Source organism: Pteropus medius, unplaced genomic scaffold, assembly GCF_902729225.1.
Source record: "Pteropus medius unplaced genomic scaffold, Ma_sr-lr_union100, whole genome shotgun sequence".
NCBI lineage: Eukaryota > Metazoa > Chordata > Mammalia > Chiroptera > Pteropodidae > Pteropus > Pteropus medius.
This window is the reverse complement of record NW_024349801.1, coordinates 27,464,486-27,477,415: the sequence shown is the minus strand read 5'-3', so window position 1 is coordinate 27,477,415 and position 12,930 is coordinate 27,464,486. Positions and strand designations below refer to the sequence as shown.

Here is a 12,930-nt window from a genome sequence, read left to right as displayed (position 1 = left end):
TAGATGAAACAGATCAGTTGAGAGTTATACTGTACGTAATATAGTCTTTAAATGGCTACATAATATTTTCTGTGTATGGATATATCATACATTCCTAATAAAACTGTAAAGATTTGCATGGTAAACTCAGTTTGGGAGTGTACCTGTGAGAAGGAAGGAAATGTGATTGAGTAGGCTGCATGTGGGATCCTCCTATAATTTTTTAGAGGTTTTATTTCTCAAGCTACGTTATGCATACCTGGATGTTCATTATATGTTTGTTTATATAGTATTGTATGTCTGAAATATTTTATGATTGAAAATAATAATTTGTAGTTTTAGGGATTATATTTGGACACTGTTTCTTAGATAAAAAAGTATATTGTTGAATAAATTATATTGCCACATAGTGGACCTTGGAAAAAAGAAGCTAGTTACAATTTAGACAATTTGGGATGGTTTGTTTTAATATAGCTGTGAAAATAGGTCTTAGATTATTGAATTTCAGTAAGATATTGGAAAATACTGTCTTTATCTAGGTGCCGTACCCATATCTCTGCAGATGAAAAAACTGCTGAAAGGAGTCGAAAGGTATTTATAATGTATTTAAAAATAATTACTTATTTAGTGAAATTGATAAAATTGTTCTTAGAGTTAAGGACATTAACTATATTAGATATAACATTTTTCAGGACTAATCTTACCAGTTAATCAGCTTTTTTCCCTTTAATGAAATTAAACTATTAATGCTTTTTTTCTCTTAATTCTCTATTTATCCCCTCCCCCCCAATGATAGAATAATTTAGAATTAAAATGGGTATGGAGTGCTTATCAATTTTCATAAACTCCATATGGATTTTAATTTTATAATGTAATGATATGATATAAAACAAGCTGGCATTCTTCTTTGTCTAGGCTCATGCTTTTCAATGACCTAAATAATTAATTATTCTCTGAAATGATGACTAGCAATTCAAGGAGCCATGAAATTATAAACCTTTGATTTTATTAAATGTATTCACTATATGATATCATTAAACCATAATTAAGCAAGATTTTCTCTTTAGCATTACTAGCACTAAATGGAAGGAGTACATCTGAAACTTACTGGATTTTGTTAACCAATGTCACCACAATAAAAAAAATTATAAAAAAAGTAATAAAATAGTCTTTGTTAAGGCAAGGTATAGAAAACCAAGAAAAAAGCCAAAAAAAAGAGGAATTTTAAAGTTGAAAGTTGATAGATTTTTCTTAAAAAAAAAAAAAAAATAGAAGGGAGTTTGGTTGTTTAAACCATTTTCCACTTCTTATTCTGTCTTAAGAGATAAAGACAATGATGGAGATTGGATTGAGTTGGAGGGTGTTATTCAGGTCTTTTCAAAAATCAGAGTGATTTAGTTTGGGTTTGGTTTGGGGGGTCATATGATACATATTTACATGTTTGTAATTATTTTGTATATATTGCTACATTTTATTTTTATTCTAAAACATTTTTCAGATATAAGAATTTCATAATAGCTTATTTCTATAATCCATTGTTTTTATTAAGTATTACATGCAAATTATATATAGCGTTTTGCTATATTTAAACTCGGTGCTAATTTTCCATCTTGTATCTTTTATTCTTTTATACTGGTAATGCTCAGTGAGTTTAACTTCAGAAAAACAGTAATTTTTATATAAGAGTTTTGGGGTATTGGCAGGGTTATGGTAAAGGCAAACATATGAAAAGGAATACAATTAGAAACATCAGAGGGGGAAAAACACCAAACAAGAAACTGGAAGACAGGAAATGTACTTATTCATTTCTTTGTATGAATCATATTCACATTGTCATAATAGTGTAGCCACTGTTAATGATTTTTTAAAACTTTAATAATCTGTTAATAAAGTATGAAGACTTAATTTCAGTCTTGAAAAATGTGTAAGTACAGATAATAGATTGGGAGGTTAAAGAAGAAAGAAAAAATAAGGAGAAGAATAATGAGTGCTGATACCGTCATTTTACAAAGAGATATTGTTTATTGATGAAATGAGAGGTAGAAATAGAATTACATTCAAGTTGCAAAGGGGTCAATGGAAGAAGTAAAATTAATGATATATCTATATTAGGAAGATGGGATGATGTAAGAGTTGTGTGAGCTAAATCTTTGTAGCAGGAAGTTAATAGCATTGAAAATTGAAAATAGGCTTACGTTACTGTTTTTATATATATATATATATATATATATATATATATATATATATATATATATATATATAAATAAACACGTTTATATAGGTATAGATTTAAGAACCAGGAAAGGTAGCTAAAAGCATCAAAAAGTAGTTTTTTCTGAGGACCCCTGTACAGATGCAGGGCACAGTTGCTTTTTATTATTAAGCCTTTTAAATGTTTATATTTAAAATCTTATATGCATCTATTATGTCTATATAGTAAATAATTTAAAAAATTGAAATGAAATAAATAAAAAATGAGTCTAAGGCATCCTGAGAGTCAAGAAAGGCTTTTCTGAAAAATGCAAAGTTTGAGTTTTAAATGTTAAGAATTTACACTGTCGAAGTAGGTTTGGAGGTAGAATAGACAGTGGTAGTAAGATGGCTGTTAGAATAGTCCAGACAGAAGATGGTTTGTGTCTGATACAGGGCAGTGCTATTTGGGATGGAGGAGGAGGGAAGGTACATGTGAAAAATATTTAGGTAGAAATCTTTTGTTTGGACAGGCTCCTCCGATGCCTCTAAAACTGAAGCCTGATTACTGGAGTGAAAAACTACAGAAAGAAGCTGAAGCATTTGCTTATTATCGCCGGACACACACTGCCAATGAGCGGCGCAGGCGTGGTGAAATGAGGGATCTCTTTGAGAAATTGAAGATCACATTGGGATTACTTCATTCTTCCAAAGTCTCCAAAAGTCTCATTCTCACTAGGGTAAGTGTTCTGTGTAAATGGCAAATAAGAGCTTGACTAAGAGAGTCTTCTAGAGATGCTAGGAGAAGAGAAAACATTTGCATATGAGGGAGATTGAGATAGAGTTGTATTTAACATTTGAATGTGGACTAGTGAAGGCCCAATATATTCTTTAGGGGAGAAAGTTCTTGTGTTGAGTCAGAGTAGCTATTCATTGCTAGATTCTTAATTGGCAGGGCTGTCCTGTCTTCCATTAAAGTCAGAAACCCTGGGAAGCTCTCTTTAGCACAGTCTCTACATTGGTGTTCTCCATAACCCTTAGAATAGTTTATCACAGTGAAGAAGCACAACATAAGTGATATTTTAACATACTACTTATGTATGTCAGTACAGTTGATATTCATTTTAAAAGAAAATCTGAAATATTCAAGCTAGCAGAAATTTTAAGTTTGCATATAGAATATATAAGACACTTTCATTTAAATTACTTTTAAAGTAGTAAAAGTTGGAAGAGTAACTACAAGGCAAGCAGTATTCATTCGTCTTCCTCTTAGAACAGAGTTACTTCATCCAGCTTTTACTTAGACTAGGAGATGATTTTAAAGTTGATTATTAAAATTAAAGCAGAGTAAAATTTTGTATCACCTTATAGTAGTGGAAACACCTATTAACCACTTATTGATTCCTTTTGGAAATAATCATGTTTCTTAGAAGTATAAGCCAGAAAACCTGCAGTTTAACAAAAAATAATTTCCGAAACATCAAGAATTATTTTAATGGCATTATAAAGTTCTCTAAAATGTTAGATTAAATTTTTTCTTTAAAGAAACTGTGTAGACCTCATTCGCTTTTAGGAAAGAGTGAATCGATTGACGTGATATTACTATTTCTGTTCTAGGCATTCAGTGAAATTCAGGGACTAACTGATCAGGCAGACAAATTAATAGGACAGAAAAATCTCCTGACTCGAAAACGGAATATTTTGATACGGAAAGTATCATCTCTTTCAGGTGAGATATATGAATGATAACAGCTTTAGTGAGGAGAAATCCTCAGTAGATTTTTTAGGTACTACTTAGTTTAAGGCTTGGTTCAGAGTTAACAGCAGAATTAATTTTTGACCGGGTGGGACGTTTCTTCTGGATTATAATCACTCTTGCCTTCCATAGTTTTGGGGAATACAGTTAAATCAACTGGATTTCAGTTGACTCTATTTCTCATTATTATGTGAAGTCATATACAGAGTGACAATTTATTCCCTGTCAACCTATAGGTAAGACAGAAGAAGTGGTCCTGAAGAAGCTAGAGTATATTTATGCAAAACAACAAGCACTAGAGGCACAAAAAAGAAAAAAGAAGATGGGATCAGATGAGTTTGATGTGTCTCCCAGAACTAGCAAACAGCAGGAAGGATCTTCTGCATCATCTGTAGATCTTGGACAGATGTTTATAAATAACAGGAAGGGGAAACCTTTGATTCTTTCCAGAAAAAGAGACCAGGCCACAGGTATGAGGGACATTCGTTGATTTCTTTAATGTAGATGAGCATCATTTTAGTTGAGTTTAGTGGACTGGACATCTCGTGGCCATAATTTTAGTTGTAATTGAATTAATTAAATATGAGTTGTATAAAAAGTAGAACGTTAACTTCATTAGATTTTGGTTTCTAGTTTTCACACTCAAGCAAATCCTAAGAAGTTACCGTTCTTGGTAACATTTAAGACCTAATTTTAATAGCAGGTTACAGTCATATATTTTCTTCTAGTGTTTTAGTGAGTATTTTGTTAGGCTGTTATCTTTTCCGACTTTATACATGAACTCTTGATTTCCCAGCAGATGTGCTCATAAGTTGAGGAAGTTTGTCTCTAGCTGAGACAAATAACTTGGAAATTTTTAAAAATTTAATTACTTGTTTATATATTTAGAGAGTGGTATATTCGTTTTTACTCTTTGGATAAGCCCAATGTATGAACCAGCAAATTTGGTTAATTAAATCAGCTAGGAACGTATCAATGGATACTGAAAAATGACTTAATTTTAACATTGCAAAATCAAGTGATATTATTGCTAAGAACTTTAATGATCATGTAAGTCCAGTTACCTCATTTCACAGATGGAAAAACCAAGGTCTAGAAACTTGAAGTAATTTGTTATAGGTGTATAGGAAAGCAAGCCTGGGATAGAATTGTGTGTACTTTCATCCACATTCACCATCAAGACTATCAGAAGCATTCCATTGAAAAAGTGGTTCCATAGCTTTGTTCCTCAGCAATAAGAAATTCTGTTCATTATAAGAATCAGTGGACAGGTAACCATTACTCAGTGAAAAGTGGCTCAGAAAGTAAATTCCAACTTGAGATTCCCTAACTACATTTGAAATTTATTTCTTGCCTGTTAAGTCAGTGCTTGGTTTTGGGATGTCTCCTAGACTCCTAGGCTACAGTAGCATTAGTTGAAGTTTTTTTATCCTTAACTAATTTCTGATCTTTCTTACAGAAAATACCTCACCCTCTAATACTCCACACTCCTCTGCCAACATCGTGATGACTCCGCAAGGGCAGTTGCTCACCTTAAAAGGTCCCCTGTTCTCAGGACCAGTGGTAACTGTTTCTTCTGCTCTCTTAGAAGCAGATCTGAAGCCTCAAGTTGCCAATAGTGCTGTGGCCCAGTCAGGTACGTCTTCTATGGATAGTGAAAAAAGGTTACACCTGGCATCTCACAGTAACAGAGAAAGCCTTTAAATGTGTTCTGTAATGATGAACTATTGCATTCACATGTAAGAGATGTCCCTCTTTTTAGAACACATTTGGGCTCCATCTTACGGTATTGATTGGTCCTTTTTACCTGGGGTTCGGAACTCTTGTGATATCTAGTTATTTCTCAGTAGGAAAAGAATTGAAAAGATGTGAGAGTAAAAGGGAGATGAAGCAGTGTTTTAGTATTGATAAATATTTGTCAATTTTATATTGTACTCAGAGGTGGTGCATTCCTACATTATCAGCCTGCGTTTGAGCACCACTTGTTTTGGGGGATAAGAAGTAGAGTTGAAAACAGTTTTCACTTTGATGATTTAGGTTCTAGGCATCTAAAGTCCTATTAAGGTAAAAGAATATCTTTACTAATACTGTTAAACCCAGTCTGGAGGTGTCATTCTTTCTTTTATAGTTCTGGCTAAAGGGCTTCATTTTTCCCTTCAGAATAGCAGTTAATGGAGTGAACAGAATGAAGATGCATATCTGCCTCGAGATAAAGAATTAACTTGGGAGCATCTCTATGAAATAATTAGAGCTTATTAATGATGGAATATTAAAGAATTTTTTTGATTACTTTTTACCTATTATCTTGTTAGTTTAGGTCCATAATTTAAAGTCTAATATTTCATCTTTACAAGTAGACTGGTAAATTTTAACTATAGTTCCTTGAGGTGTTCATTAGGTATGAATGAGAGAGAGATGCTTACCACTGTATATCTAAATGATTTTTTTTCCCCCCTAGAAAATGACGACTTATTTATGATGCCAAGAATTGTTAATGTGACATCACTGGCCACAGAGGGAGGTTTGGTAGATATGGGTGGCAGCAAATATTCTCATGAAGTTCCTGATGGTAAGCCACCTGACCACCTGAAAAACATTGTCAGGAATGAAGAGAACTCCTTTGAAGATTCAGGTAGAATCTCTTCCAGAGGCAACCATAGAGATGGCAGAATGGCATTGGGTACAACACAGGTTTTTCTGGCAAATAAAGATTCTGGTTTTCCACAAATAGTTGATGTTTCCAGTATGCAAGAAGCACAAGAGTTCTTACCCCAAAAGATTTCTGGCGACATGAGAGGAAATCAGTATAAATGGAAAGAGAGTGAATCAAGACGGGAGAGACTGAAGCCAAAGGAGTCTCCATTTAATAAATTAAAGATGAAAGATCTTAAAGACTCAAGCATAGAGATGGAACTGAGAAAGGTAGCATCAGCTATAGAGGAAGCAGCACTGGATCCCAGCGAACTGCTTACTAATATGGAAGATGAGGATGATACTGATGAGACACTGACTTCTCTGCTTAATGAGATTGCCTTTCTTAATCAGCAACTAAATGATGACTCTGTTAGCATGGCAGAACTACCCAGTGCTATGGATACAGAGTTCCCAGGGGATGCTCGACGGGCTTTTATAAGTAAGCTGCCTCCTGGACACAGAGCAACTTTCCAGGTTGGCCACTTGGGAACTGGTTTGAAAGAGTTGCCTGATGTACAAGGGGAGAGTGACTCTGTTAGTCCCCTCCTCTTGCACTTGGAAGATGATGACTTTTCTGAGAATGAAAAACAACTTACAGAAACAGCCTCTGAGCCAGATGTCCTTAAGATTGTTATTGACTCTGAGATAAAGGACTCCCTTCTTTCCCACAGGAAAGCCAGTGATGGAGGGAAGAATACTTCTGGTATCCCTGCGGAGCCTGAAAGTGTGTCCTCACCTCCCATTCTACACATGAAGGCTGGCCCAGAGAACAGCAGCACAGATACTTTGTGGAGGCCTATGCCAAAGTTGGCACCTCTAGGTTTAAAAGTAGCTAATCCTTCCAGTGATTCAGATGGTCAGAGTCTAAAGGTGATGCCTTGCTTGGCACCTGTAGCTGCCAAAGTTGGGTCAGTTGGACACAAAATAAACTTAACAGGGAATGATCAGGAATGCCGGGAGAGCAAGGTGATGCCTACATTGGCACCTGTTGTGGCCAAATTGGGCAACTCTGGGGCCTCACCAAGTTCTGCAGGGAAATGAACTTATTTGTCCTCAGGCAGAAGCCAAGCTATGAGAGGAAACCACCTTTCTCTGCTGGCATCTGTTTATTTGTGTCATGGAACTGTGATCCTTGACTTTAATGCAGTGGATAATGGTAGAGAAAGAGGGTAGGGTGCTGACCTCGGTGTAAGAAATTACTACTATGAAATTCTGATCATGTTAAAATGTGTTACCTCATTTGTGGTGCTGGGTCTCCTCATCCTCTCTAAGAAGATGTGATCCATTACTGAACACGAGGTGCCCCTCTTACACAAGGAATTCATAACAAGATTATAGGTCCATAGTGTTTCCTAGTTCTTCCTTCCCAGAGAAGTTGCTTGGGACTTTGGACTTGCTATGGACTGAACTGTAGTTGATAGCCGTTGTTTAAGTCAGAAATCCAAGGAATGTGATGCACTTGTGCAGAGGGATCCAGAAGAAATAGTTTCTAGTTGGTGTTTCAAGAGTAGGGGGAGAGAGGGATGGGTACCATGGAATACCAAAGTGAAGGACTTCGTGTCATTCAGCAAAATTCTCTTTTTTCATATCCCACGTAGCTTCCATTCCCTCACCTTTTCAATCAGAATTACCAACTCAAACCTGGTAAAGTAGGAATGCTTTTAACTTTTATTACTAAGATAATTATTTTGAGATGTTAAAAAATATACTAGTTCTCCCTTATTGTCTTTGGGCGTCGAAAAAGACCATTTCACGGTACCAGGAATTTCTACCTGGTGTGCGTGCGTGCGTGCGTGTGTGTGTGTGTGTGTGTGTACACATTTTGAAGGTAGGCATAGAGGGAGCCCTTCCCCTTTCACAAATCATGTCACTTAAGAAACAGCTAAAATGAAAAGCATTCCCTCACCAGACCAGAGACAGTGGCCAAAATAAATTGTGGGGCTGGATTTCCCAAATCAAACCAGTCTTCTGGTGCTTGAAGGTTTCATTCACTATTATCTACACAGGATGTTAAGCAAAGGAAAGTCACAGTAGGCACTCTTTACCAGGGAAATAAGGCAGTATTTGAATCACAAGATATATTTTTTATTATCTGCTACCGTGGATTCAATGATCTGTAGAGCTTTTTCACTCATTAGCTGTCAGGGTATGAAGGACTGACAGCCTGTAAAGATAAAGATAATTTATATTTTTGTATAGTTTTCATAGATTTCTCAAAGGCTGAAGTTTTCAACCTAGAAGATGAGATTTGTATTGAGTATAGAAATGTTTCCTATCTAGTTTGTAAATAATCATGGTGCACTTGAGGAGTCTCTTGGAAACTCCTGGGGGCAAGAATCACTATTCTGAAAATGTATAGACTGGATTTAGCTGCTGCATTTTGCCTTTCTTGAATAATTTTTTGGAATGTAACCCATGTCTGTCTTCAATTGACAGGATTTGCTTGTGTTGTTAAACACTAACACAAGAGCTTCCAGTGCCTGGGCTGTGCCTAGGTGATGCTATTTCTTCTACATCCCCTGCCGCCTTTATCCCAAATCCCACTCAGCATATCTTCAGACCTAAGTTGTGAGACCAGCTTTGGAATGGTTCTATCCAGTGAATTCAATGGTTGGTTCCCTCTCTAGTAACTCTGGTAATCAACAGATTGAAAAAGGGTGGAAAAATTTCCTCTGCAAATTGCAGTAGGAGCAAATTCTTTGTTGATTTTGTGTTATTTGGCTTTCTAGACCTTGCTCATCTAGCATTTAACCTTCCCTCCTCTTAAGGTTACTGAAGAGGCTTGAAGTGGTGATGAATGCTCCTCACTTTCTCATTATCCTTCCCACTCCTCTTTACTCAGCATATTTCATTCAATGCCTTAGCCAAGGAGTCCAGCACCTGTCTTCCTTGCTAGTAATTGTTCTTGGAGAAGCTAGTACTTTAATCCAGGTATAGCAGTTTTCCATTATTTCCTTGCTTGTCTTGTCCTCACATTTCCTCTTGACTTACCAAGGCTCGTGTTAGGCTTTTGAGGGTCAGCCAAGAAACAGGCAAGTGAGCGAATAATCCTCAGGAAAAGAAGGACCATTCTGCTCTGAACACTGTTCCCTTTTTTATAGACAAACAGGTAATAATCAGTCTGGATGGGAAGATAATGTGATTCTGTTTATGAGAGATATACAAAGGAAATAAGAGATGATTTCCAGTGTTCAAGGAATACTGCAGATGTCATTACAAACCCCCAGGATAATGGTGTTTTCAAGACCTCTTAGAACTAGGAAGTTATCAGGGCGTTATTGAGGAGGGCTCAGTCTTCAGAACAATCGTGCAGTTTGATAGAAATCTAAAATCTCCAATAACTCCTACCTTTTAACCTTACCCCAGGAGAAACTGGTCTATGAAAATTACATGTGAATATAAAAGATGCAGTTGAGTGAGAGGAGTTAAGGAATCAGAAGAAGCGTGAGCTCTCACCCTAACTCTATAAGCAGCATGATCTCAATAGACCAATAATTCGCCTTTTTATACATCTGTAAATAAATGGAATGTTTTTAAGAATATAATTATGTCAGATTTAGCCTTTTCTTTTATATATTAAATATATATCTTTTCTTTTCTGCTTTTGAAAAATGACTATTTTTTTAGAAACTTAAGAACAAAAGAAATTTGGTGAATGGAAAGCAGAATGTATAAACTTGGAATAAATAAATCAGTTATAATAAAATTAAAGCAGGACTTGGTGTTGGGAGGTTTATACTGAGTTGGAGTAGAGAATCCTGATGTCTGGAGACATATTTGAGAGAGGTGCCACTGAAATAGTTTTATCATAAGAATTCCTTAACTGTTTTCAAAGTTTCTGACATGCCATTTGGGGGAAGTTTTTGGTGTTCTTTTCCTTGAAGCATGTTTTACATGGAGACTTCAGAATTCTGTACAACTTGACGGCAAGTGTGTGTCTCAAATTGTTCTATAAGGAAGAAAGGCTAGCTTCGTAGTACCAATTTGTGCAAGTTAATATACCTGTTACCCTGGAAAATACCAAGACATAAACAGTCTTAGCAGGTAAGGACAATAAGGTGTTCTTAAAGCAAGATAAATGTTAATTAGTATCATGGTTTACAAAAAGAATTTATTAAAGGAGTCTTTAGATTGAACTATACTCTATGGTTACAGATCAAGTCCAGTTATATAAACTTCATACAAATTACTTTGTGTAATGTTATGGTAAATACAGGTTTCCCACACAGAATTATGGATGAAATGCCTGAAAGTAGGCCTATCAATAAACAAGTTTGGAAATATTTTGAACACAGAAGGAAGACATAATTCACACATTATTTGGGGCAGGGTTTAGTAGTACAGGTTTTGGTTTTTGTTTTCCTAGTTATATTGGTTGAGATATTCAGATGGAATGGGATTGGATAAATTGAGAGGTAAATTGAAGACAATAAAAAATGGTGATAACCCTTGTTCACTCCTAGAAGATTTTAAAAACTGCACAGAAGAGGCACATTTTCAGGTGCTTTTATAGAGAATGATTGATAACCAAGAATCAATACATTTCTTGCACAAAATTGTTGATTTTGGAGAAAGTGCTTGTAAGGGCATCAATATTTCATGTATTATCTCTAATGAAATTTTACATGAACATGAATGGATAAAGAGAAAATTAAAGCCGAGGTATACAGACTGCCATTTGGAGGAATAAAGATTAATCAAAAACGAATTTTTGAAATTTGAAATTTGATACAACTTTTGAACTGAGGTATGATTCAAGTTGAACTTCTCTACAATATGTAAGTGTTGAATAATAGTGATGGAGGTGTGTGTGGATTGTAAGATGACTAAAACATGGAATGAGTTGGGAATTTTGAGACATATCTGATAAGCTCTACTAAATTCTCTATTGTAAACTCTGTGATTAGAAGAGATTTTGTTAAATAGAAAAGCAGTCTTGGAAGCATTGTTTTGAGATTCATCCTGTTTCCAACTGCAAGCATTGGTCTCAGCTGTCCTACAGTGCCTTGCATGTAAAGGTGCTCAATAAATATTTGAATTGATGAGCAACTGTTTACTCTAGCCTGTTAGTTTTCCAGTATCTTTCGATTGCACCTATTGGCATGTTAGGGTGAATTTAAAAATCTGGTCTAATGAGCATAGGTGCAAAACAGACAAGTGTATATATCTTTTCCTAGACAGTATTTAAGAGTGACAACTATGTATACATGTTTAGGACATACATAAGCAGACTAAAAAGTGAAATAGTATATGGCGGGTGAAATTACTTAACATAAAGGTCACCTGCATTTTGAAGAGTGGAATGGCAAGTATTTAGAGAAAAGGGAATAAGGCTTTTATTCACACTGGATCTGAGACTTCTGAGGAATTCATGAAACTTGGAACAGCCTACAGCCTATTCCCATATTGGCACTTCAGAGGCTGCTTGATACCTAGACAATAAAGGCTGAACTAAATTGTGAAGAATTAAAAATAAATGTAGTTTTATCCCTAGACTGAAAGTATCCAGACTCATTACACTTTTCGGTTGCTTTTCCCCAAGATCATCATAGACAATGGAAGCAAGAGCTTGAATTTGCCTTTGCAACTTTTGCTTCAGGTGAGATTAATTTGGGGAACTTTTTAAAGGGGATATACCACTGTAGCGTTGACAGGAAGTGACCAATGACAACTTTGTAAACCCATCTACCTGGCCATGAGTGAGAAACCACTAGTGGACAAAACTGGAGAGAATGAGGGACAACTCAGGATGAAATTACTGAGGTTGCAGCACGCAAGTAAGGACACCAGGTGGCACCATTTACTAGTGTGATATTGGTTCCTATCCCTGTAGAGGTAAAATCCCAGACTAGCAAAGAGTTGAAGGAACCAATGCCATATTTCATACTGTTGTGGCTAGTGACTCTTACCTCATTTTTCCAGGTCTGGGAAACGTGAAAACTCCAGTTTTCATTACATCTGCAGTGCATGGCTGAAGGGAAAGGGGAAGCCTCATGCCCCTGGTAGCTATTGCCAGTTGGTTTTCTAAGAGGTGACTTCTTGATCTTTGTCAACTTGTGAGCTTTACAGATTTTGCTTTTAATACTTGGTTACAATACACACAAGCACATACTTGTTTTGCCAGTTAGCTGAACAGGACCCACAGCAGTGGGTTTAGTGGTCCTTCCCTCTTGCTAATGTTCTTCAGGGGTTCCAAGGATTTGGACAGTAAGGCAGTTACATCACTGATTTCTCTTTTGGCTTAGGCTAACCCTTTCATAAGGCAATATCTTGAAGTAGCAAGGAGGCAGAAAGTCAGGCTCCTAGAAAAT

At 35.9% G+C, this 12,930-nt stretch overlaps 1 protein-coding gene across 14 annotated transcripts in view; it reads left to right on the top strand.

Moving 5' to 3' along the window:
- The window catches only part of MGA (MAX dimerization protein MGA), a 79,318-nt gene extending 67,654 nt beyond the window's left edge, over window positions 1-11,664 (top strand). For 11 of the 14 annotated variants that reach the window (XM_039888427.1, XM_039888429.1, XM_039888435.1 and 8 more), the window contains 6 exons: window positions 519-570; window positions 2,703-2,909; window positions 3,787-3,898; window positions 4,162-4,395; window positions 5,385-5,561; window positions 6,384-11,664. In XM_039888427.1, the coding sequence (XP_039744361.1) occupies window positions 519-570; window positions 2,703-2,909; window positions 3,787-3,898; window positions 4,162-4,395; window positions 5,385-5,561; window positions 6,384-7,660 (2,059 nt within the window). In that variant the 3' untranslated portion in view covers window positions 7,661-11,664. The remainder of the gene's footprint in view (window positions 1-518; window positions 571-2,702; window positions 2,910-3,786; window positions 3,899-4,161; window positions 4,396-5,384; window positions 5,562-6,383) is intronic. The other 3 variants (XM_039888438.1, XM_039888432.1, XM_039888433.1) reach the window with 3 other exon arrangements.
- Window positions 11,665-12,930: the final 1,266 nt, after the last annotated feature.